Below are 27,299 nucleotides of genomic sequence, written 5' to 3'. Positions count from 1 at the left end.
CCACCTCCCCTTAAATTGTAATAGGTGGGTGTACTGTCCTCCTGGATCTCCTGTAGTCCACTATCCTTGGTCTTCCTGGTGTTGAGCACCAGCTTGTTCAGTAAACACCACTTGGACAGGTGCTGGATCTCCCGGTACTGGATGTACCACCTTCTATGGTGTTATCGTCTGCAAACTTTAGAGGAGTGTATGACTACACAGTTGTGGGTGAACAGAGTAAAAAGAGCCGGACTAAGCACACAGCCGTGTGGTGTACCTCTTTTGAGGACTAGGTTGGATGATGTTCAGTTCCCTATTCTCTCCACTTGAAGTCGGTTGGTGAGAGTCCCTAATCCAGAGGCACATTGATGTTGAAAGTCCCAGGTTGTGGAACTTCACTATAAGCTTCTTCGGGATGGTGGTATTAAATGCTGAACTTAAGTCAACATAAGCATCCAAATAACATCCTAACATAAGTGTCAAGATGCTTCAGATGTGTCAAGGCTATGTGTAGTGCAATGGAGACAGCATTCTCTGAGGACCAGTTCCTCAAACTCGTGCCTGTCCAGACCAGAAGGAAGTTTATCCTTGATGTATTTTAGGATGATCCTCTCAAAGCACTTCATAATCGCAGGAATTAGTCCAACTGTCTGGTAGTCATTTCAGCCGGTGGTCCCCGAACCATTGGTGGTCGCAGGGTACTGCATGTAAACAACTGTTTATTGTCATGACCTGAGCTCAAAGTGCAATGCTGCAGTTAGCATACCAAAGGATTGTGTTAAAAATAATTACTGGAAAACTGGCTTACAACCAGGTTACTCGAAAAAAAACCTGCAGATACTGATGGAATGAAAACAAGACTAAGAATATTATAAAATCAGAGGATGCTAAGTTATAGCTGCTGAGTGTTGATGTGTTGTTCACTAGTGATTGGATTCCTTTGAGAGGTTAGTGGTAGGAATCACTCCAGTTAGTCAGAACTGTCCTTTGTTTATTATGACTGTTCTTGGTAATGAATGATGCTCTGCTTTCAGGCCAATGGCAATTGTTATTTTATTTGAAAAATATTAAACAAAATTAAATAAATACAATTGATAGAAAAGGGTTAATTATTTTTATTTTTAATGGCACAGAAAATATTTTTTTGTTTCTGTTAAAGCAACTCAAGACTATTTTTCTTTAATTGTGCTTCTAAATCACAAATAGTCCTAAATGTTATTAATGCACATAACACTTGGCAGTAAAAAACAACTTCTTTTTTTATTTCCCTGTATTTGACATCATTAGAAAGTTTAGACTCCACACTTCCAGAAACTGTAAATAATTCAAAATACCCAAGTAGGTGTGTTCATGGCTTTGTCATGGCCAGTCACATTTACCAAACAGCACCACTCATTAGGATGACCAAAGAAAGCAACAATATGTGAGTTAAGAGACTAATATTTTTATTTCAGGTTTCATCATATATTAAAATGTGTTATTGCGGGGGCAATTTCAGGTTAGGTGGTCGGTGACTGTTTGTTAAATGGGTTAAGTGGTCCTCAGCCTGAAAAAGTTTGAGAAACACTGGTCTAGATGAACTGGTCTAGAAACACTGGGACAGCAGGATTGTTTTCTCTGCCACTACTAGATGTCAGATCTAGAGATCTTTTCAATGTAGCAGGAAGAGAGGGATCCCCACTGATTCGCTGGCTGGTGCTCTTGTAATCTGCCATAGTCCTGAGTCCTTCACACATGTTCTGTGGCTTGTTGTTATTGACAACAGTAACAACCATTGCTTCTCAATGCGTTGCCTGTACCTATGTTTTCCCAGACATATTCTCTTTTTCACCTCTTTCAGGCTTTACTGTAGACTAGTCTGTCAGATGACCTGTAGGCAGCATCACAGGCTCTGAAGAGGGACTGCACAGTTCCACCAATCCACAGCTTCTGCTTAGAATAAAACCTTGACAGTTTTAGTGGGTAGGATTTATAGCTCTCTCCATCGGACCCTTCTTTGAAAACCTCCCAATAAGTAAGCTCAAAACAGTCCTGGACTGAGGAGGAGGCCAAGTGGTGTTTTTGGCCCGGTGACATGGCACCACATTTCCACTAGTACAAAATACTCTTCCTGATGGGAAGCTAGTCGCAGGTACACACAGATACTTTTTTGCCAATCGTTTCACATTCGGGAATATTTCTTCATGGCCTTTGAAATAAATTTGTCATACTGCTACATTTTGTGGCAATGGGTTTCCGACACGTTTTGCAAATTACTGTATTTTGTTCCACATCCTCCTTAGAAAATCCATACCATAGCCAGATTACTGAACCAGTGCTGTTACTTTTCGGAACTAGTTCATCTGACTCTATTTCTTTCTCATTTAGCTTCTCACCTGAAACGCCCGCTGTCGCCATATCTACTCCTATCTCCAAGTCTATATGCGCATGCTCCAAGCAGCGTGTCAGGCAAAAAATGTTCAGGTTGGGAGGGAAGGATTGGGGTTGTGCAGATTAGTGATGCATCCATGCCGTGTCAGATAAACAACACTGGCAATTTATTCTCGATGGTTGTGATAAAGCCATTTTATGTAATACTGATTGATCTGCAGTTATGTTAATCGTGAGCAGTCTGCTATATCTTTATCTCCACATTGTGCTGGCGGTATTGGTCCACTGATAAACAACTTCATTTTAGTCTACACGTTTATCCCTAGCGGGATCGTGGGGGGTGCTGGTGCCTATGTCCAACGGTCAAGGTCACCAGTTCATTGCAGTGCAACACACAGACAGAACACGCAATCATGCACACACACTCAACTTGAGGTCATTCAAACTGACAGTCATGCTTTTGGACAGTGGGCTGGGATTCAAATCCTTCTTGCTGCAAGGCAACAGTGCTACCAGAATTTCAGAATTTCTGACTTTTGTTTGGCCAGATCATTTGCTCCAATATGAACAATATTCAGCTGATCAGTGGTTAGAGAGAGAATATTTTTTCTGTTGTATGAGACACTGTGTCATTAGGGAAGGAGAGTACTTTTGTGCTCTTATTACAATGACTGATTCCGTTTATTGCCTCATCATCGACAGTAAGCTCTTTTGGTATGTCTTCTGTTTTCTTGGTGTTCACTTTGGGGGGTGAATGTGTTGATCTGGCCTCATACCTCTTGTTGATGTTTGAAGGTGAGGTTTTTCAGTGGAATTCCCATGCAATAAGAATGTGTTATGGCTCAGGCTGGTTAGGGATTATTTTGGTTTCAGTTGGTTGCTTATTTTCTTTGGTGCAGCAAGTGTTGAGGTTGAATGTGGAGCAGTTGTTGATAACAGGGGGATATTATGGCTCAAAGCTGGCCATGCTGATTTGTATAAGTGAGGGGTTCTTCCTCTGTTAGTCATCTCATCAGATTCAAAATGTGAAACTTTTCTGTTGGCTTAGCTCCAGAGAGTCCCAGGGTGTGGTGCATCCGACCTCTCTGTTGTTTTGAACAAGAGTTGTTTAATTTCTAGAATATTTAAATCAATATTGACCTCTGACCACTGAATCTTTATTCCTACCGATTGAAGTCTTTGTAAAATACTTACCTGGTCGTTGTTTTGAGTCATTAGTAGAGTAGAGTTGAACCTGGATTGATCTCAGCATTCTCCTCCAACTCTGGAGTGGAATCTTTATTTCTACTGATTGAAGTGTTTGTATAATTTATTGATGACACTGGTGTCTGGGACATCAGCAGTCCCAGACTTATCCAAGATTTTAAATACAGGGTCCTGACAAGATGGAACAAAGTCTGGGTTTTGTGTATTTTTGACTTGTTGTCCTTAATTACTTGCAAATAGACCAAAGCCTTTAACATTTTCTAAAGAAATGTCCAAAGCCATTGTATAAAACCAAATGTTTGACCAGCGATAATTTAATCCTTGAAATTTATTGAACGTATTGATTTTTCAGGGATGACGATTCACTTGAAATGACTCTGACTCTTCTACCACAGCTGTCGATGTGACCAGTGCAACTAAAATGTAAACAGACAAATGTTTTCTGTTCTCCTGAACATCCAGGTTTCCTCTCCATAATCTGCCCCTGCTGTCTCAGTGGCTGAAGGCTTGCGGCCGGGGGAACTGGCATCCTCGGCTCTGGTCCTCCATTTGTTCTGCCCATTTCACAGAGAAGTGCTACGACAGTAGTGGGGAAAAAAACACCCTTCTTCCAGATGCCATGCCCACACTAAACATCCACAACGACTCAAAGGTGAGACACACAGAGGCACAGATGCCAATCATTTCTTTCATTTGAGCACACAGCCTGTAACAGTTCTTCTTCCATCACCTCAGGCAGATGGTTTGACCTCACCACCAGCAGGGGAGGAGGTATGTAGCCAAGTGGAGAAACTTTTGCCACAGATTGTATTATGTGATAAAATTTCAATAATAATGTTCTGTGTGAACAGGCCTTTTTTGCAAAATATAATGCAGTGGAGCTCTACATCAGCAGACGCATTTACCCTCCTGGACTAACCTATGTAGAGAAGAACACTTTCAGGAGATTCTGCAAAAGATACACTATCATAGGTTAGTCAAGTTCTGGGATCAATTTTGTTTGACAACCTTTACACCAGATGGACTATTGCAACAGGGACACATAATTCAGCACACCACTTTAGATGGTTAAGGCACCTCTTTTAGTGATGCATCTTTAATCTAGTAGGTTTGATAGAGCTGTAACTTGCCATAGTTATCTAAAATGGAACTGACACACTCCAAACTGGATGCTGTTCTACGCAGTATAATTTTCTTACTTAAGTATAGATCAGGAAATCATCTCAGGTAAACATAAAGATGTGGAAGACACTAAGAGTGATGGAAAATTGCAGGACCCCTTATGATGAAGATGATCATATGAGACAGTGTTCCCTCACCTGGGTCCCCTCCTATAGTCAGGTTTGGAGGTGGGGGACATTGGTGAGTGCCTGATGGCGGGGCTTTAACCCATGCCCATCCAGGGCTTTAACCCGGATGGGCATGGGTTAAATGCCATGCCCATCCGGGGATGCTAACCCCATGGTCTCCTTGAGAGGGGGTTGGACACTCTTCGACTCTGGAGTTGCTCATGGTCAGAGGCTCAGGGCAGGAGTGGGCATACTTCTTGCCCCCCATTTTGGTGCCTGTACATTGGGGTTTACCCCGGTGAACAAGATAGTAGCCTCCCTCTGACTACAAGTGGGGGTACAGGTTCTGACTGTTGTTTGTGCTTACGCACCAAACAACTTCAGATTGCCCATCCTTTCTGGAGACTTGGAGGAGGATATTGCAGAGTGCCCCTCTTGGGGATTCCCTTGGTCTGCTGGGGACCTTCACCGCTCACGTGGCTAGACCTGGAGGGATGTGGTTGGGAGGGGCAGCCTCCCTGATCTGAACCCGAGTGGTGTTCTGTTGTTGGACTCCTGTGCTTGTCATGGATTGTCCATAATGAACACCATGTCCTCCAGATCAATTTCAAAATCCTTAAATATTTGATTATGTACAACCAATGCAGACAAGGAAGTTGTAAGATAATATACATCCAGCCTACTGCAAATAAATAGCTCATAATTTAGATGCAATCATTTCATGTTATTACTTATATGCAATTTGTGGGACCACAGTGTGGATTTTTTTTCAGTGCAGGAAAAAGTTGCATATATTTATTTGTGGGACTGGGCTGGAAGTGCCAAAACAAAAATGCTCAGCCGGCTTTGAAGCCAGTCTAGCCTGAGTCCGGCTGTGCAGTGCAAAAAGGGCTTGAGGGCCATTTCTCCACCTCACATGTCACACCAACTCACTCTTTCTCCCCCTTGTTGGCATTAGTGATTAGTGGATTGTGTCATGTGCTGTGTACCAGGAGCCAGGTCATGTAGACTGGCTCATGTAGAAATCATCTTCGGATTCAAATTTTACCTGTGAGCTTCATTTTGACATCTATGGTGTACATACACAAGGTCTCTTGCATGGTGCATTAAGTTTAAAATTATTAAAACATCCTTAAGAGTCGGGACAAATAAAATCCACCTAGATTAATACAAGTAACAAATAATTGACACCAGTATTTTAGCTTCTCTGCTACAACACTGATGATTTGACCTGTTGACAGATGACAAGCTGCACATTGTGACAGGAGACCAGATGCGCTTGGTTCTGAGGAGTAGGCAGCAGGTTGAAACGGCTCTTTTGGACTTTCACAACGAACTTAACCACCTCAATGTCAACAAGTGTCTCAGACTGCTCAACGAAAGGTTTTTACATGTTTATTTTTCCCTACATGTCAGAAATTGCTTGTAGTTATCATGCAATCATTGTTCACAGTTTGATGTTTGACAGGTATTACTGGCAAACAATGAAGCCTGATGTGATTCAGTGGATCAACAACTGTTCTCGGTGCAGCCTGAAGATGAAAAAAAAGCCCTGTCATCGAGCAGAGGCAGATAGATCTGAGATGCAGTCTCTGACTTCTGCACAACATGCCTCACCCAGGTGATCTGGTTCCAGCTATTATATTATTGTTGAAGGCAGGAATATAACACTCCCGACACTTACTGGCACCTCTGACAAGCCTAGAAAACTTCATTTTTACTACATTATTCATGTACAGGGTGCTTTACAGGAAAACAGAGTAAAACACAAAATACAGTAGTAAACATTTAATCATCTCATAAGATGCATTATGATTAGGGGTGTCTCGATATCAGTTTTTTTCAGACCAAGTCTGAGTACTTCAGTTTAGGTACTCACCAATACCGGTAATTAACAAATTAGTACTCATAAGATACACAATAACTTTTGAAAACAAGTTAATTGTATTTAGAACAAGGTGGTTTAAAAAGGCATCTGCAAGTACCTAAATTCAAATACTGGCACTTGATCTGAAAAAGACTTTTTTTTTTTTACCCCTCCAGGGGGTCTTTTGTGGGCTCTAGTGTCCCTTATGTGACAGTAGGCTGACAGGAAACGGGGAAGGAGAAGAGGGAAGACATGCGGCAAATATCGTCGGGTCCGGGAGTCGAACCCGCGACGGCCGCGTCGAGGACTCGAGGCCTCCAAATATGGGTCGCGCTAACCCTTACGCCACCACAGCACGCCTTGAAAAAGACTATTTGCCAGAATTTAAATCTGCAGCCTGGCCCTAATTTTGGGTTAGCCATTAGTTCACTTTATGCTTCATTATTAACACATGTTCCAGAGCTGTTCTAGCTGCCATGTCTGTTGTCGTCTCATTCCTGGTCTGGCAAAACTCGCAATCACAGTAACAATCTCTGGATAACACAGTTCTCTGTTTAGTATTTCTTTTTCTTCTTACAACACATGGGCATACTGTTCTACTTTTTGACAAAAGAGGCACGTTGCTGTCTCGACTTCACATTCATCCACTGTATCTGTGTCGATTCCTCATCTTTAACACGGGCTTGCTCTAGGCTGAATCTCTCTCCTCTTGCTTTTTCATACACATGTCTCCACTATCTGATCTTGAATTATATCGTTCTCCAGCATGCCCAAGTCACGTGATTTCGGCCGTTTTCTTGACGCATTCATGAAAGCATCCACTGACTCTTCAGTGGATGCTTCAGGGCACTGAGCTCTCTGTCTGAACGTGTGTTGACTAGGACTACATGACTCCAAGGAGTAAAGTATGCATCTAGCGCGGCAACAGCCTGAGCAAATGTATCTTTGTCTCCCAGTAAATTTGCAAAAATTCTCTGCATTGGTGTTCCTATACAGTGCAGTAGAGTGGTTCCCCTCACCAAATCCTATGCACGAATAGTTCCACTTGCAACTTTAAAGAAACTGTAAGAGTCTTTCCACACTTTATACTCCATGAATAAATCAGATGCCCCAAAATTCAGTGGAACTGGCAGGACCAGCTACATGGAACTGGGTCCTGGTGCAGGTCCCTCTGCAGCTTCTTACTGATTGTTATCAGAGATGGCTCTCTCACAGTTGTTCTTACTTTTCTCTGGGTTATTAACAAACGTCCAAATGTTGTGTTGCATAAATAAACAGTCCTTTAATTCACTTTATGCTTATTTATTAACACATGTTCCAATGCTGTTTTAGCCGCCATGTATGATGTCTTGTATTGTTCTTGGTCTGGCTAATCTCACAATCACAGTAACAGTCTCGCAATAACACAATAACATTACTACATTACAAAACATAAGAGGCTTTGGAGTGCACCTGGTGCAGCTGAACCACTGATTCAGAATTATTCTCCCACTGAGGGGAGTGTGTGTGCAAAAATCAAGTAACGTTCAGAGTCTTGCTGATTTCTGATCACTTCCGTTGGTGAAATGTTACACGTTTCCAAAACTTTGTCATTGCAGAGAAACAGTTAAATGTATTCAGCTTGGTGATGACATTATGTGGAATATCAAGACACAACTGATAATATGCAAATTAACACAAATGGTAAGCTAAGACTTGGCCAAACTAATAGTCGTCTTTATCCTTTATTAGTCAATCAAACTTTAAAACACTCTCCATACTGTGACAACCTGCTTCTTGTACAAAACTGACTACATTATTTACCTTTCTCCTTTGACCCCTACTATTCTCTCTCATTTTAAGATGAGCCCTGATCACGGCCAATCTCTCCATGGATTGCCCTGATTGGTCTGCTGTTCAAACTGGTTTCTTTCCTGTTTGTAAAGATGTCAGTTTCTCTCCAGAGTGGCACATAGCAAGAATCGCCTCCACCATTTTGTCAGCTTACAGTCGTATACACAGAAGTCATTAAATTAAACCCAAGCCTGTTTTACCCTTTGTGTTTGTTAGTCCCTTTTGCTCTGCATATGGATCTGGGCTGAGAGTTTTTTGCATTAGCACTTCTAGTCTGGTCCCAGCCTGCTACCTGGAACCCCAAGAGCTATGGTTCCAATCGAACCAGCCAGACAGGGCTGGTTTGGAGTCAACTGTTAATTGGTGCATTGTCTGCTGGGAGAGGGATAGAGACGAGTTGTATTCCAGGGGCCTCGTGTAAAGTGTGCGTAAACTTAAACGATGAAACTGAACCTCATTTATTCTGACACAATAACATATCGCACAAAATTAATAGAATAAAAATAAAAGTGGGAAATCCTCACTCGAATGTAAGTGGTAAATGTCTTCAGTTCTTGTCACATAATGTAACTGTCTGTACGCTGCAGCTCATGAAATGCATGTTATCTGTGGGACACTTTCATTCTCACTGAAAAAGAAAATGGGGTTGGGTCAGCAGATTATCTCCAAACATGTCAGGTTTGATTATTTTTAAGGTGGAAAAGACAATCACACTTATATAAGTAGCTGTGCAAAGGTGTGCTGCGTAATTGTGGAATGCTTGGCACTGCTGAAGACATTGCTAATTGAAGGATTTGGACTGAGCGTTCGATCACACTCTGAACAATCGCCTACATGGGCCCTGGGGACACATGTATAAAAGAGTGTGCAGCTTTCATACTAAAATTTGACGTGCGGACAAATTGTGACAGGTGCTGCGAAAAAAAACCTCAGATGTATAAAACCGCGCAAACGTCACCCATAAATACCTGGTAAACTGCCATCACGTGTCCCAGTAACCATGGCAACAGTGCTTGCTTGTTGTAGTATAAATAGTTCTAATAATAATTATATATTTTATTTAAAGGGCCATTTTGAGGGCACATAATGTCACCTCACAAAAAATAACTCATAAATTATGCAGCTCACCTTTGCGCAGCTTCTTATATACACTCCTGATCAAAATCTTAAGACCAGTCAAAAAATTGCAAGAATTTGCATTTTGCACTATTGGATCTTAAGAAGGTTCTAAGTAGAGCTTCACAATGTTAAAAGAAGAAATCAGCGTAAGAGACAAAACCTTTTGAGCGGGGAATTAATTGAAAACTGCATTTATACTCAAACAGGATTTTTTCAGCTGATCAAAAGTTTAAGACCATAGCTCAAAAAAACCCGAAAACCCCCCAAAACAGAAACAAAGTGTCAAAAAAAAGGACTCAGTAATGAGTAGCTCCACCATTCTTGTTGATGACTTCAAACAATTGTTTAGGCATGCTTGATGCCAGTGTTTCCAGGAGGCTAGTGGGAACGTTGCTCCAAGTGTTGAAGATGGCTTCACGAAGGGCATCCACTGTCTGGAACTGATGTCCATTTTTGTAAACTTCCCTTGCCATCCATCCCCAAATGTTCTCAATTGGGTTTAGATCCGGGGAACATGCAGGATGGTCCAAAAGAGTGATGTTATTCTCTTAGAAGAACTCCTTTGTCAGGCGGGCATTGTGAACTGCAGCATTGTCCTGTTGAAAAACCCAATCATTACCACACAGACGAGGGCCCTCAGTCATGAGGGATGCCCGCTGCAACATCTCCACATAGCCAGCTGCTGTTTGACGCCCCTGCACAACCTGAAGCTCCATTGTTCCATTGAAGGAAAACGCACCCCAAATCATGATGGCGCCCCCACCACTGTGCCGTGTAGAAAACATCTCAGGTGGGATCTCCCTGTCATGCCAGTAACGTTGGAAGCCATCAGGACCATCAAGGTTAAATTTTTTCTCATCAGAGAAGACAACTTTCTTCCACCTTTCAATGTCCCATGTTTGGTGCACCCTTGCAAAGTCCAAACGGGCAATTCTGTGGCGTTGAAGAAGACGTGGCCTTTGAAGACGTTTTTTGTTTCTGAAGCCCTTCTCTCGCAGATGCCGTCTGATGGTTATTGGGCTGCAGTCAGCACCAGTAATGGCCTTAATTTGGGTAGAGGATCGTCCCGTGTCTTGACAGACAGCCAATCGGATCCTGCGGCTCAGAGCTGGTGAAATTTTTTTGGGTCTACCACTTGACTTTTTTTTTTTTTTTTTTTTTTTTTAAACATTTATTTATTGATTTTTTAACAGGAGAACAAGAAACATACATATATTCACTTACAAATACTTAGAATGTAGACCTAGACCAGACGAAAACCCAAAGGGCATATACACAGGGTAGACAAAAAAAACAACAAAAAAAAAAAAAAAAAAAAAAAAGGGGGGGGGTGGGGGTTGCAGCAGACCCTCAATTGACCAACCGACATAAACATCAATTTGACTCACCATATGGCCTTATAGCCATCCCTCTTTCAATCCATCAAGTTGGATATCATTTTGGCACAGCCAAGTGTAAAAGACAGACCAGACCACCCAAAATTTATCAAGCTTATTCTTAGTAAAGTAACTGATTTTCTCAAGTGCAAAGTAGAACGTCATTTGTGTGGTCCATTGTGAAATTCCACATAATGTCCTTTTCTTCCAAGAGAGTGCAATGCAACGTTTAGCTTCCAAAAAGGAGACATTAAGTAAGGATCTCAAGTTGTTTGGGATAACAAAGTCTTCAGGATAAATATTCAAGATGCACATTTTAGGATCCAAAGGAACCTTTTTACCAATCATCTGACCTATCACAATCAATACATCTTTCCAAAACGCTAACACTCGGGGACACGCCCACATGCAATGAAATAAAGAACCTTTTTGGGAAGTACATTTAATGCAAGTGTCAGGAATATTAGGGTTAAAATTATGCAATTTAGCTGGAGTGATGTATTGCCTAGTCAGCCATTTGTATTGTAATAATTTGGAATTTGTGTTAGCAGATTGTGTATGAATCGAAGTGCAAGCTACTGACCATTCCTCATTCGACAAGTTCTCTCCCAAGTCCGCTTCCCATGCTTTTAGGATGTTAGTTGAAGATTCTTTACAATTGTCAACCAACAAGGAATAAATTAGAGACACCTGTCCTCCGTCATATAGGTGACTTACAATAATGTCTTCTAGTGGAGACAAAGAGGGCAGATCAAGATTATTTTGTTGCTTGGATAAAATGAAATTCCGAACTTGAAGATATTTATAGAAATTTTTAGTAGGAATGTCATGTTTGCTTTTAAGTTCTTCGAATGACATAAATACTCTCCCTATAAAAAGATCAGATACCTTAGCTAACCCCTTAGCAGACCAGAGTTTAAAACCTGGGTCTGCTCTACCTGGACCAAAGTCCCTGTTTCCAAAAATGGGTGAAAACTGGGATAGCTGTTGCTTTTCTCCCAAATAATCAAGTACTTTTTGCCAGACAAGCATTGTATTTTTCAGAAAAGGGTTTTTTGTTTGTTTAATAAGTTTTTTCCTGTCTGATGAGTACAAGTATAAGTTTATAGGAATAGAGATATGCTGGGACTCCATTGTAACCCACGCTGGGGGCTCTCTGGAAATAAAGTAAAACATAGCTGCCCTGATCTGGGCTGCCCAGAAATACCATAATAAATTTGGCAATTGTAAACCACCCCTGTCATAAGGTAGATATAAAAGGGACAGTCTCACTCTAGGACGCTTACCGTTCCAGATGAAGTTGGAAAAAGTTTTATTTATCTCCTTAAAGAAGGAGAGGGGAGGGGAAAGTGGAACTGATTGGAAAACGTATAGAAATTTTGGCAATATTGTCATTTTTATGATATTGATGCGGCCTATTAAGGAAATGGGTAGTCTGGACCATCTTTCTATTAATTGCATAACTGATTCTGTAAGGGGGTTATAATTAGTTGGAATGATATTATGTATTGTAGGGGTAACTTTAACACCTAGATAGGTAAATCCTTGTTTAGACGCTACATATGGAGTTGAAATTGGAGGATTGAGACGTTCGTTTTCTGATAGGTACAGTATTTCAGATTTAGCATCATTTACCTTATATCCTGAAAAAACTCCAAAAGACTTAATTAAATCAGTTATTGCGGGCACAGTGTTACCCAGCTTGGAGCAAAACAGGATTATGTCGTCTGCATACAAGGCTATACGGTTTTCTAAGCTCCCTAATCTTATACCGGTTATATTATCATGTTTGCGAATTGCCATAGCTAAAGGTTCGATGGCCAATGTGAACAACAGAGGAGAAAGGGGGCAGCCCTGCCTTGTTCCACGTTTCAATTTAAAGGGAGATGAAGTTAGACCATTGGTTAAAATTTCAGCTTGTGGGTTAGAGTAAATTAACTTTACCCAGCTAAGAAATTTCCCTCCTATGCCAAAGCGTTCCATAACAGCAAACATATATTGCCATTCTATCCTGTCAAAGGCCTTCTCTGCATCCAGCGACAGGATGGCATTGTCTGGAACTCCAGATTTTTCAAAAATTACATTAAACACCCTTCTGATGTTGTGAAAACCCTGTCTTCCTTGTACAAAACCATTTTGATCAGGGTGAATCAACATGGGTAAGAGTAGTTCCAACTTCCTAGCTAACACTTTACACAAAATTTTAACATCATTATTAATAAGAGAAATTGGCCTATATGAGCTACATTGAGTTGCAGGTTTACCTGGCTTCAGGAGTAGGGAGATGATTGCTGTATTAAGTAAGGGAGGGAGAGATCCTTTACTAAAGGATTCCAGATACATGTCAATCATAGGAGGTATCAGTTTGGATTGAAAAATTTTATATATTTCAATTGGGATTCCATCAGGCCCTGGGCTTTTACCACCTTTCAAACCGGATATAGCCTCAGATAATAATTGTGCATTGAGCTCAAAATCAAGTGAGTTTAAGGATTCACTATCTAGGGGAGTAAATTCTAATGAATCCAAGAAAACAGTTTGTGCATGGGGAGCTAGGTCTGAGTAATCTGAGCTATACAAATTGTAGTAAAATTTTGAAAACGTGCTGTTTATTTCTTTTAGGTCAGATGTAAACACTCCTTCAGCTGTTTGAATTGAGTTTATTGCTTTATCTGTTTGCTCCTGTTTGATACGCCAAGCCAACAACTTACTAGCCTTCTCACCTTGTTCAAAATATGATTGTTTCAGTCTCATTAAACTTTTAATTGCTTTATTTGTAGACAGCATGTTGTATTTAGCTCTTAACCTAAGAAGTTCTGTGTTTAGTTGGGTTGAAGGGTTATGAAATAGTTGTGTTTCTGTGCTTTTAATAGATCTATCTAGTTGTTCCAATTCTTGTTTGTTAGTTTTATGCTTGAAGCTGGTAAAACTGATCATTTGGCCTCTTAAGAATGCCTTAAAGGCCTCCCATCTCACTGTAGCCGAGGTTTGGTGAGTGTTCAATTCAAAATACATATCTATTTTTGCTCCAATAAATTGTATGAAATCTGGGTCCCTAAGCCAAATTGATTGTAAACGCCACTTAGATGAAAAGGAAAGATTAGGAACCCTAAGACAGAATGACACCGGAGCGTGATCAGATATTACTATGCTGTCATGCCAACTATTAGTAATGTGTGGAACTAGATCAGCTGAGACTAAATAGTAATCAATTCTTGAAAATGTTTGGCAAGTACCAGAATAGCATGAGAAAGAAAACTGATTAGGATGCATATTTCTCCATATGTCAACCAAGTTGAGTTCTTTCATAAAGTTAAGTAGTTCTTTCCTTGTTTGAGCATGAGAAACGTCTTTGCCTGTTGATCTATCTAACGTTGGAATGAGCGTACAGTTAAAATCACCTCCTATGATGTACCCTCCAGGAAGCGACGCTACAGACAGAAACAGGTGTCTAAAAAAGGCAGGGTTATCATTGTTTGCCCCGTAAATATTGACCAAATTTAGTTTCACAGACAGTATCACACATTGTACAATTAGATATCTGCCATATCGATCCTCAGTTACATTGATGAGCTGGAATGGCACCGAGCTGTGGATTAGTGTGATTACGCCCCTCGAGTGTGAGCTAAAGGAAGTAGAAAAAACCCGACCATGCCATCTTCTCCTCACTCTACTAACATCCTCAGGGGTCAAATGAGTCTCCTGGAGGAAAACTATCTTAGCCTTTAATTGTTGAATCCTTTTCATCACCTGTCTCAGTTTGACAAGTTTATTCAGACCTCTTACATTCCAAGAGGTGAATTGAAGGTCAGAGGCCATCAGAAAAAAGGAAAAATTATTTCAGCCATGGTATGTGTATTAAAGAGTAAGCTGCAGAGGGAAAACATGACAGATAAAGACAAGAAAATACAGACACAACAAACAACAATTAGACAATAAGGTGTAAATCCCCAAATGAAGTACACCCATCCCACCCACTGAGAACACTTCCCAAGGAGCCATCCAGGCTCGGCCATGAAGCCCTGCTGGTCCACCCCAGCACTCATGACGAAGAGGAACAGCATATAAAGAAACCCCATCGAACCGCAGCCCCCAGAAAATCAGTAATGAACTTAACAACCAATAAACTATAATGAAAATAAACACACATTTGCATGTCTTAACCTTAGTTACCCTAACCATATTGTAAATTGACCATGTGTATTAAACACAAAATAGAGCTGCATTAATATCCATTATAAACCATCAAGTCAAAGAATTGAAAAGATATGAATATAGAAGTGCACTTACAGATATGTGACCATATTTGCATACATAGTGAGATATGATTAGACCACGTCTTATAATTGTTCACCTTTCTTGGACCTCTACCTGGTTCGTAACCAGGTTACGCTCCCGCTGGAGCTGCAGGACGAAGGACTCCGCTTCTGCTGCCTTGTCAAAAGCGTGACGTTTCTTCTTGTAGGTCACCAAAAGTGTGGCCGGGTGAACAACACCGTAGCGCAGCTCCGGTAACTCCAGAGAAATAGAAGACAGATCCTTTTTCACTTGGTCAAATATCTTGCGCTTTTTCAGAAGTTCGGCAGAAACGTCCGGGAAGAACATGACTCTGTTATTCTTCAAACGTATTTCTCCCCTCGTCCTGGCAGCCTTCATGATCCGGACTTTGTCCGCGTAGTTCAGCAGCTTCATGACCACCGCTCTGGACCGAGTCCCCGCAGCGTCAACCCGCCCGACTCTGTGTGCTCTCTCTATGATCAGCGGGATCGGGAACGTTTCTGCACCAAGCACCTCAGGCAGCCATTTCTCCAAAAATGCACACATGTCCGAACCTTCAGTCCCCTCAGGGAGACCGATAAGACGGAGGTTGGAACGGCGACTACGATTTTCCAGGTCGTCTATCTTTAGTTGCAGAGCTTCAATGGTAGTTTTCGTAGCAGTGTTATCGGCTTGCAGGGAGGCAACAGAATCCTCGCTAGCGCTGATTCTGTCCTCCGCTTGTGTAACACGCGCGGCAACAATTCTTATATCCGATTGCACCCCCTGGATAGCAGTTAGCAGGCTATCAAATCTCTTCACAAAGTCATCTTTCATCGAGTTAATAGCCGCCACGAGGTCACTAGAGCTACCTGCTTCCATGGCCGCCAGACCATCACCATCTGTGACTGTGGATTCGTTGTTGACGGGAGGCATATCCGAAGAGCCACTGCCAACCAGGGGAGAAGCTGCCCCGTCGCTGAAGGCCATGCTAACGCTAGCTAGCTTGCTGCTCCTAGACTGTTGCGCTGGGCTCAACATAGACGTTATTAAAGTCTTTTTGGAGGTTGGTTTTGAGTTCTTTGGTGCCATTTGGTCAGCGATAACTAGTACAGTTAACTAAAGAAACGAAAAGCAAGATAGTACAGGTTGTTCATTTAGTTTTTTAGAAGGAAATTGGAGAGGGCTCCACCGCACGTCCGTTCAGCACCACGACATGACCGGAAGTCACCACTTGACTTTTTTGTTCCATAACCCTCAGGATCGTTTAAAAAATGCAAAATGACTGTCTTACTGCGTCCAACCTCAGCAGCGATGGCACGTTGTGAGAGGCCTTGCTTATGCAGCTCAACAATCCTACCATGTTCAAAGTCAGTGAGCTTTTTTGCTTTTGCCATCAGGAGGTCTTGACAGTGTAAAGACTTCACAGAAAATGACATGGAATCCAGATGTTTGCACAGCTTTTGGCTTTTAAAGACTATGGTCTTAAACTTTTGATCAGCTGAAAAAATCATGTTTGAGTGTAAATGCAGTTTTCAGACAATTCCCTGCTCAAATGTTCTTGTCTCTTGCACTGATTTGTCCTTTTAACATTGTGAAGCTCTACTTAGAACCTTCTTAAGATTCAATGGTGCAAAATGCTAATTCTTGCAATTTTTGGACTGGTCTTAAGATTTTGATCAGGAGTGTACGTGTGATTATTTACACACCTTGATCCTCTTAACATAATCAAGGTTTGGAATTAACCTGCTGGTTGGGAATTAACCCCGTTTTCTTTTTCAGAGAGACTGAAAATGTCCCACAGATAACATGCACTTCATGCGCTTCGGTGCACAGACCGCAGTTACATCTTTATGGGACAAAACCTGAGGAAATGTACTATTTACATTTGAGTGAGGTTTTCCCATTCTATCATTTATATTTTCTTTATTTTGTGTGTGTGGCGTGTTGTCTGAGGATAAATGCGATTCAGTTTTATTGTTTAAGTTTAAACAATAAAAGATTAAAATCATGAAAAAACATTAGGTTCGATGCTCCTTGGTCTTAATGATGCTGAATGGAGTCAGATTTCAGTGTATTTAGGTGAGTTTTGGTGATTTGTAGTTTATTGTCCGTATAAAAAAGGTTTGCGTGGCTGCCACACATTTTCACGGCAGGTAAAAAGGTTGCGTATATTTACGCAAACTTTCATGGCACTTTAATTTTCAAACAGGCCAACTTGTGCAAAAACATGGTGCTGCACATGTTTTGTGCATACACATGCTTTGAGGGCCCTGATCTCTTAGTCAGAGAAGCATTTATTTTGTGTTGGACTTTCTCGATGTGTCATTTTAACTCGTCGTCAAAAAATTCTCATCATAATCTATTCTTACCCCTAATTTTTTAAATGATTATAATGACATATTCAATTGCATTTTATTTTCTTTCAGTTAATATTTCAACAAGCTGAAAGGAGGATCAACATCATACCATCAGATCAATAAATATATGCAACTTTTTGCTGTGCAAAATTAATAGAGTAATTTGAAGCCGGGCTTCAAAGCCGGCTAAGCATTTTTGTTTTGGCACTTCCAGCCCAGTCCCACATACAACTTTTTCTCCCACTGAAAAAGAAAAACACACTGTGGTCCCACAAATTGCATATAAATAATAAAATGAAATGATTGCACCTAAATTATGAGCTATTCATTTGCAGTAGGCTGGATGCATATCATTTCACAACTTCCTAGTCTGCATTGATTGTACATAATCAAATATCTAAGGCAGGGGTCTCAAACTACAGTCCTCAAGGGCCACTGTCCTGCAGTTTTTAGATGTGCCACAGGTACAAAACACTGGAATGAAATGGCTTCATTACCTCCTCCTTGTGTAGATCAGTTCTCCAGAGCCTTGCTAATGACCTATTATTCTATTCAGGTGTGGTGCAGCAGAGACACATCTAAAAGTTGCAGGACAGTGGACCTTGAGGACTGGAGTTTGTCACCTGTGATTTAAGGGTTTTGAAATTGATCTGGAGAATGAATTTACGCTCTGTGCTCTACTGGGATTACAAGTGCCACTTAAAGCAAAGATTTGAATGGTAAATGTCATTAACATTTCTCCAATTGAACCAATCAGAAGTTGGCGAGACTCTGAACGAGGGGATTTGTGCATCTCATGTCACTCCAGCGGGGGAAACTAACGTAAGACCAGGGACAGGGGGGAGCATAATATTGGATATTTACGGAAAAAAATGGTAGTTTCCTGGCCAACACGACTTGGCGTCGGTAGCTTTAGCAGGATTTTGATTTTTTTTTTTTTTTTTTAGAACTTACGCTTTTATTATTTTTACAGAGCAATTATACGGCTATACATCAGTAGTACATAACACAAGTGTTGGCAATATGAAGTTTTCAATAAAATAAACATCTTAGCATGACATCTTACGACCTCAGCATCACATCTGTGGCCTCATCACCATACAACCCTTAAATAAGGATACGCTTTGGGCAGGATAGCTAAACACCATATGCCAAAAGACAAACTTGTTGGACTTATTTACATCAACACAGCTTCTGCTGGCCCCCTGCTGACTAAAAGTGTTTTTTTGAAGTCTTAATGAGTAGGTTATCTTTTCCATTTTATACAATTTGCTTACTTTTTGAATCCATAAGTCATAGGAATGTGGTTCCAACTGCATCCACCTGATTGTAATGCATTTCAGGGCTGCTGTAAAAAGGACATTTAACAGATATACTTTGGCCCGTCCTTGCAAACCATCTGGTATAATACCAAGTAACGCAACTGTAACATCTTTTGGTATAACTTCCGGGAAGATATGGTTTATAGCCTTGTACACCTCATCCCAAACGTTTTGTAGTTAGGGTTAGGGTTAGCAGGGGCACGACCAAAAAATGTGTGTATGATTGGGGACCGCTGAGCCACAGTTTCTCCAAAACAAGCTTGGTACTTTAGGATCCATCTTGGCAACTACATCTGGGGTCCTGAAATGTCTGCTAATAATTTTCCATTTATATTCCCGCCACATATTTGAGTTTGTGACTCGATGTGCCTCAGTCCAGACTCCCTCCCATGTTTCTTCAGAAATTATTTTGGCCGTCTCTGCCTCCCATCTTTGTTTTGTCCAAGTGGGTTTGTTAAGTGGGATAGTTAACTTCCTCTTGGGATTGATAAAAATTCACACAAAATAAAAGTACATTTGCTCCTGTGTTCCAGCAGCTCTGACATGTTGAATCGGAGGTCTTGTAGGCCTGTGACGCTACTGAGTCAAAAGTTTCTCTGTAGACGATAAAAGAAAAAAAACCCAGATACCTGGTTCTGCCTCTTTGTGAGACACTTGCATCACGTTACCTCTCTCATTATTGGACAGAATTTTGTACCGGAGCCATTGGCTGCCTATGAACTTTGGGGAAGAATAACAGATATTTTTTTGTGGGAAAGGGATTTGTCTTTGTTTATAAACGTTTAAAATGCAAAACTGAACATTATGTGGATGGTCTTTTGTGAAAGGAAAATAATATATTTTTGTCATTCATTTGACCAAATGCTCTACCACTTTTAGGTAGTTTATTGCCCTTGTGTGACCGATTACATAAAGCTAACTCTATAAAAACCTACTTGTCAGGAATGATACCAGGCTGGCACACCTTAAAAATTAACTAGATGACCTTGTCATGTATGTAGCCATGCTACATACACTAAACAAAAATATAAATACCCCATGACAAATATAAGAGTTTTATGAATATTTGAGTTACACAATATACACAGAAACTCAAAATATATTTCCAGTAATTACTGATCTTCATATCGGCATTGATAACATCGTGGTATGGTCATTTGTAGTGGATTGACAGTCCTTTGAACATGATAGGGGTCAGGTTGAGGAATTTGATTTTGTCCAAGTTGGCTTCTCGTAGGCGGTTACGGACAGTCTGAGGTGTGATGTGTCTGTAGTGCAGACCAATAGTCTCATCAGCTGTGTGTGTCACTGGTCTTAGCCGATCCCATAGATGGACGAGCCGGATGTGGTGATCTTGTGCTGGAGATCATAACAGAGATTATATTTCTGTTCAGTACACATGACTGTATGTAACACTGTTTGTATTGCATGCAGTCATACAGTATGTAACACAAACAGCTTCATGTCACTAAAGAACTTAAAGTCAAAATATTTATGTTAAACATAATTTCCAGACGAGTTGAACTTAGCAGAAGTACAAAAAATGTAACACACATGAATGTTAAAACTAAGCAATAATGCATGAAAACTAAAGTGATTTCATTGACTTAAGTGGAAAAAAAGTAAACATGAAATAATTGTTATAATTATATTTCTCTGAACTTTGGTTTTGTGTCTGTTATCTGACTGTCTTTTTTTCCCATAATTGCAGTGGTGATGATGATGATGATGATGATGATGATGATGACGACGACGATGACGATGATGGTGATGAATATGATGGTGGTGATAATGATAATGAAAGAGGCTGTGTAGATGGGGTTGTAGAGGAGGAGCATACGCTGGAGTCTGTGGAGACAATGGTGGGTTTCTTCATTCACCTTGATAAAGTAAAACAAGCAACAAATTCTACAGCAGGGCGGTGGTCTCTGAATGGCTACAACGATGAAAAGAAAACAAAATAAAGGTGTTATTTGATTGTCATTTGACTATGACAATCAAATAACTCAAGATGATCAAACTAAAAGTTAATGTACTCAGATAGTCACTTGATACAGTTTAGGCTTCTGGTTTACACAGTTTCAAACAAATGTCCAAAATGCAGTTCTGTGTTGGTTTATTCCAGGATTCCAGGAAAACTACATTGTACAAGTTCACAGGATTCTTTGCTGCTTCTCCTGCTCTTGAGCTTCATGTGTAAAAGAGTGTGCAGCTTTCACACTAAAAACTGGCGAACGGACAAATTGTGAAAAGTCCGGTGCCCAAAAATAATCAGATGTATACAATCATGTGCATGCACATGATTGCGCACCTTTCTTTTATTAATTCCAATTTTGTGGGACATAGAGCGCAGCTTCTGGTCAGCCCTGTCACCACCCATAAATACATATTTAAATTAGTATAAATACCTGCAAGGCTGTCACCACGCAAAGCGGTAACCTTGGCAATGGTCCTTGCTTTTAGCAGCGTACGTATTTATAATAATAATAATTATATATTTTAATTAAAATGTGCTTTCAGGGCACAAAAAATAAAAAGAAAAAATTCAAAATAGACAAAAAAAAAAGAAAAAGAGCTGTTCAAACGCTCTGCTATTGCAGAGCGTTCAGCCGGGATTTAAAGAAAGACGGAGTCCCATAGATTTCTTTGCAGTGACAAGAGGGTGTGTGTATTTTATTAAATGGAGGAATCGTGTGTATAACTTGCAAATTTATAGAATGGAGATGCTTTCTGTCCATAAAGACCCATTCACCAAACTGGCATGGCTCGACTGAAAGATGACTGTCTCGACCTGTCAATAGCTCCAGCTGCACCGGTACCGATACCGGTGCCGCACGGCTCCTTCTTTAAGTTCTGCTCAGAGCTCCAGGATGATCAGTCTGGGTTAATCTAAACGCTAATAAATCATCATCAACATTTCCCAGCTGATCAATATGGTCTCTGAACAAATGCTCCTTCTGAATCCTTCCATTGGCGAAGTTCTACATCAGATCCAAAACGCGTCACGATTACGTGGCTCAGCTTTCCAAATCTACTTATATAAGTGTGATTGTCATCTACACATCTTGATACCTTAAAAATAATCAAACCTGAGCTGTTTGGAATTAATCTACTGATCCAACTCTGCTTTTTCTTTTTCAGTGGGAATGAAATTTGTCCTGCAGATAACATGCACAGACCGATACCTTCCATCTTTATCTGACAAGAACTGAGAAAATTTACTAGTTAGATTTGAGTGAGGTTTTCACATTCTTTATTTTTATTTATTTTGTGTACATGTTGTGTTATTGCCTGAGGATAAATGTGGTTTAGTGTCTGTGAGGAACCGTCTAGGACAAAAACTATGTTTTCTCTCACACTCAGTACTACAGACTCACACACAAACACACCTAGAAGACAAAAATTGCACATATACACCATTAAAATATCACACACACATACATACCATTTAAAGAATACAGGCATACTAGACTGAATCAGATATCAGAATCGTAAGTGTGTGTGCGTGAGCTAATACTACACTGAATGAATAACAATACATGTATGTGAATGAGATACAGTGAACCCTCGCCATAACGCGGTTCACCTTTCACGGCCTCGCTGCTTTGCGGATTTTTTTGTGTACCGTAGTTTTTTTTCACAGTGCATTGTGTTCTGCGTCCTGATTCGCTAAACAGTCTCCGCGCTTCTTCTCTGCCTGTGTGCCAATAACGTTAGGGTATTTAAACATGCGTAATACAGCTTGGCAAATTTTGGCAAATATTTTTGCCCAGAAGAAAAAAGAGCAACAACAACTGCCGATAACTATGTTCTTCTCTCGAAAAAAACACACCTGCACCACGGGCTTCAGAAGAAAAAGCCACTAGAGAGCGGAGTCAGGCCGCAGCGTCACAGTCAGAGGAACAGTGAAATACGCGAGTCACAATTTGTCCTACTGTACTTAGTATTGATGATTAAAATGGTTATTTTACTGTAGTTATTTGTAAGAAAGCGTTCTATTTGTTAAAAAAAATGCTTGGGCCTGAAAACAGATTTTGTTCTTTGGATTCAATGCATAGTATTTAATTATGCTTTATAATAATTGTGAAAAACTACTTCACGAATTTCGCCTATCACGGGTTCTTTTCGGAACGCAGCCCCCACAATAAACGAGGGTTCACTGTACTCAGACTTGTCTGTGTGAGAAGAGGCGGGGCATAATTTGGAGATCGCATTTCGCATGCATGCCTCCTGAACTGAGCAACATTGATAATATTTGTAATTCGAACATTTCTTGGTATACTGTGAGAATGTGTTGGCTCAACAACCACAGTGCAGTCTGGGAGCTTTCCCCACACCAAGTGTTCATGACCAGGCAAAAGTGTCAGAGTGCTGGTGATTCATATATTGACTGCAAATCATCACTGAGGGAATTTTCACATTGTCCCTCTCAAAATGTGGCATGTCTAGTTTTCCTGGTGGGATCGAGTATTTGGTGCAGTCACTGAGGTGTCCATGTTAGGGCACTGATGTTTTATGTGCCCAGGCTGATGACATATGAAACACAAGCGATGTAGCTGGAAGTGGGCGATGGTAGAGTGAGAGCTGTCCCTGCAGATGCTACAACTTCTGGACCCTGACATCCTCTTTCTCTGGAATGACTGACTGTGGCCTCGGAAGACAATAGGCCTTTGAAGAAGTAATCAGACTACTCAATACATCACCAAGCATCTCAGGCATCTTCTCCATGGTGTTCTGTACTGCAGTCAATTCCTTGCTTTGTTGGGACTGACTCAAGTTCTGCTTGTGGGAATGCATCATAACTTCTGCCTGAGTTCCCCCTTCTTCTCTGTGGCATTACTCATTACTGAAACAGCTTGTCTGAAGGAGCGCTCTGCTGCAGATTTACTTTGTTTGTATTTCTCTTCTTTCTGCTATTCATCAGTCCTCACTTGAACCTCAGCTTCATGTCGGTCCAACTGTCTGCCAATTTGCTCTTGAACACAAGAGATAGTGAAGGTTTGTTGCAGCATTGCACAAACACCAAGACCACCTCTTTACTGATGTCACCTGTACTTTTTCTTTGGTGCTGGAGACACTCCTCAGCTATGTCAGCTGCTTTATTCAGATGGACTCAGTAATCTAAGGGACTCTCATTAGCTCTGGGAAGTGTGCAGTAGAAGTCAGTGAGAGGCATGCATGAGTATGTGACGTCACTGAAGAATAGCATAAATTGCTTCAGGCTGCTGTTCAACACTGAGCTGCATATGTCTATTTTCACTACATCTCTGGCTCTTCCTCACCAGGCTGATCTGTAATACTAACATTCTTCTTTTTCAAATACATTGACATCAGCTTGACCCATTCAAGAACAGACCATTTGTCAGTTACTTCCCCATGAAAAATACGGGGTTCTTTGTCTATATATATATATATATATATATATATATATATATATATATATATATATATATATATATATATATAGATAGATAGATAGATATAGTATATACTGTATACTGTATATATATATATTATATATACTGTATACGTATATATACAGTATATATATATATAATATATACATATATTATATATACTGTATATATACGTATACAGTATATATATATATATATATATATATATATATATATATATATATATATACATACATACAGTATATACTATGTATATATATATATATATATATATATATATATATATATATATATATATATATATATATATATATATATATATATATATATATTTAACCCCTTAATGCATGAATTATGATCCTTTGTGTCAGGATTTTTTTCCATACTGTGAATCAGGTGATCAATTGTAATTTTCTCCAAATAAACAGTTGTTATTTGTAAAATACATCAGTAGTATTGTTCTTTAGGGTTATCTGATGTCACAATGTATTTTTTTTACCTGCAAAGTCATCTACAGTGGAAGGGGGGACCGGGTCAGTTGGCGTGCTTGTTTGTCTGGTGGCCATATTGGATTTAACAAAAAATTATTTCTTGCATTTGCAGCTGATGGCCTGATCACTACAGAATACACTATCTAATACACTATTAGATAGAGTATTTTATGATGCATTAGTGTCCACTTCAGTGGTCTGTGTGAATTTATAACATAAAAATCCACAAGAAGCACAAGAAAATGGCTTTTAGATAGCTGTCCACTGTAGTGACCACTATTCATGAAAGGGCTATATATATATAATATAGTGATTTAAGTATTGTCAGTAATGTCTGCCAGTAACATAAACCAGGTGTATAATGAGCTCAGCACTCGCAGCCTGCCCCAGTTAGCAAACACCTGGAAGGGGAGGGGCTCTGTGAGACAGAACCTCACTAACTTGTAAACTGCAGCTTCAAGGAGGAGCTTTGTGGAAATAAGTGAAGCTTTGTGAGAGCAAGCATTTAGGCACCCCAAATGGTTGCCACAGGAGCTTGAAGAATTTGTCAAACATGCATGAAAGACTGAAATCAACACTCTAACTATGTTTTTTTTTTTACGAAGGAATAACATTATAAAAGTATATAGGGTTAAAAAAAAGTCGATTTTACATAAAATATGTTTTGTGGTGCCAGAATTAAACAAATTAAAGTGTTTGTCAGTGACGTTTATTCTCATAAATGGTTCAGTGTCAGAGTCTTATTAAACAGTATTTTTTGGTGCATATGGTATGGCATTGTGATGCTTGTCATTGTAAGTTTCAAACGGTAATGAGTCGAGCTAACAACATTCTCTTGCTGGATATTCTGTCTATAATCAGGTTTAGCAGGTTCTAATACATACAGTAGTTTGAGCTGGTAATCTATTCCATGTTCTTGTCCTAACTGGTAATGAACATCTGATTTTATTAGGTTTTAAAACCTGTCATTAGAGCAAACTTAATCATGGAGCTGATACTTTTGTTTTGCCTCCTAATGCAGTCTGTGGAGACACCGCCATTCCCTGTGTCCTCCAGTATACTTCCCCCCAATCCGCAGCCAAGAATTCCCATACTTATCCATCTGAAAACCCCTTGTCAACTTCAAAACAAAGCATCTATCATTCTCCAACCCAGGATTCCCAACTCAACCCTTGTTGCCAGGATGTGGCCCAACAAAATGATGACCACTGTACATTCTGACACATTCAGGAGCTGTGACGTTCAATCCAGTAACCAGAGTCTGTCAAAGGAGCCAGCTGAACCTGAAGATCCCAAAGGAACAATTAGCTCTGAAAACAGTATTAATGTGCATCATTTCATCAAAGAGCAGAGTACAGCTGGCCCATCCCTCGTAGAGCCACATCCTACTTCTGAACAAACTCAAAATAACAGTCATGGACAAAAGACCAAAAAATCCAGAGATTCCCAGAGCCAGCGGCTACACCAGTGCTCTGCAAAGAGGAAGAGAGGTACACAGGGAGACAGTTTCCTTCAAGGGAGTTCCAGCTGTGGTCTAGAGCCAGTTGTGGCCCCAAGCTCCAAACCCTGGCCTGTTTTCACCATCGCCAACTCTGCAGTGGCACAGGGAGCTCAACTACCTCCCAAAGTGGATGGGTAGGACACAAAACTACTCTTTTGCTGTATTTTGCAATTTTTTAATGTTAAGTCATTTTTACTCAGCTTTCCTTTGCATTTGTGTGTATCAACAGTCCACCTGTACATCAGAAATCAAAAAGTCTTCAGGCCCGGACCATTATCCAGCAGTGCAGCCAGGCCAAAGTTAAGGTCAGACCAGCGGTAGATGGTGCTGATGCTGATTGGGTCCAGGTGAGTGAGTGATTCTGTAATGGCTTCAAATATGCTTAACATATGTTTACATTTGATACACTGTTTTTATATTGGCATTGATGAACACACACACACCTTTACAGGGATGTATTCATGAAGATACACAACTCCATAGTTTTATGTATATTAACCATTTCAGTATATATAGACAAAAACTTAATTTCGAGGTATTTTATTGTAAAGTCAATAAACTTTGATAAATACATTAGCTACATATTTCTCTTTCTTTTTTTCAGGAAAAAGTTTTTTGTATAACATGTCAATTCTGCAATAGACAGCATAGATAATATGTGAAAGAAATGCAACAGACTGAATTATTTTATTACATAAACTGCCTTAATACCCAAACACATCACATCAGAACTCCTCGGCCAGAAAACATGAAAAAACTATATATACTATGTATATATACGTACATGTGCATATAAATATACAGAGCCATATTATTCGGTATTATAAATATTATTATAATTATTATTTAATCACCTTTGTTTCTCTGTAACATATTTGTATTATTTTGTATATGTATAAATATGTATTGATA

General features: G+C 40.1%; 1 protein-coding gene across 2 annotated transcripts in view; it reads left to right on the top strand.

Annotated features, from left to right (window-relative positions):
* Positions 1 to 27,299, top strand: part of LOC116709396 (uncharacterized) — a 39,926-nt gene that overhangs the window by 8,240 nt on the left and 4,387 nt on the right. The window contains exons 10-18 of one of the 2 annotated variants that reach the window (XM_032547898.1): positions 4,018 to 4,207; positions 4,291 to 4,326; positions 4,407 to 4,527; positions 6,086 to 6,227; positions 6,313 to 6,465; positions 20,690 to 20,840; positions 25,908 to 26,521; positions 26,617 to 26,734; positions 26,992 to 27,166. In XM_032547898.1, coding sequence (XP_032403789.1) covers positions 4,018 to 4,207; positions 4,291 to 4,326; positions 4,407 to 4,527; positions 6,086 to 6,227; positions 6,313 to 6,465; positions 20,690 to 20,840; positions 25,908 to 26,521; positions 26,617 to 26,734; positions 26,992 to 27,042 — 1,576 coding nt within the window. In that variant the 3' untranslated portion in view covers positions 27,043 to 27,166. Of the gene's footprint in view, positions 1 to 4,017; positions 4,208 to 4,290; positions 4,327 to 4,406; positions 4,528 to 6,085; positions 6,228 to 6,312; positions 6,466 to 20,689; positions 20,841 to 25,907; positions 26,522 to 26,616; positions 26,735 to 26,991; positions 27,167 to 27,299 lie in introns of those variants that run through there. The other variant, XM_032547897.1, reaches the window with a different exon arrangement.

This window comes from Xiphophorus hellerii, chromosome 19 (genome assembly GCF_003331165.1).
Source record: "Xiphophorus hellerii strain 12219 chromosome 19, Xiphophorus_hellerii-4.1, whole genome shotgun sequence".
In the NCBI taxonomy this organism is placed as follows: Eukaryota; Metazoa; Chordata; class Actinopteri; order Cyprinodontiformes; family Poeciliidae; genus Xiphophorus; species Xiphophorus hellerii.
This window is presented reverse-complemented; position numbering and strand designations above follow the sequence as displayed.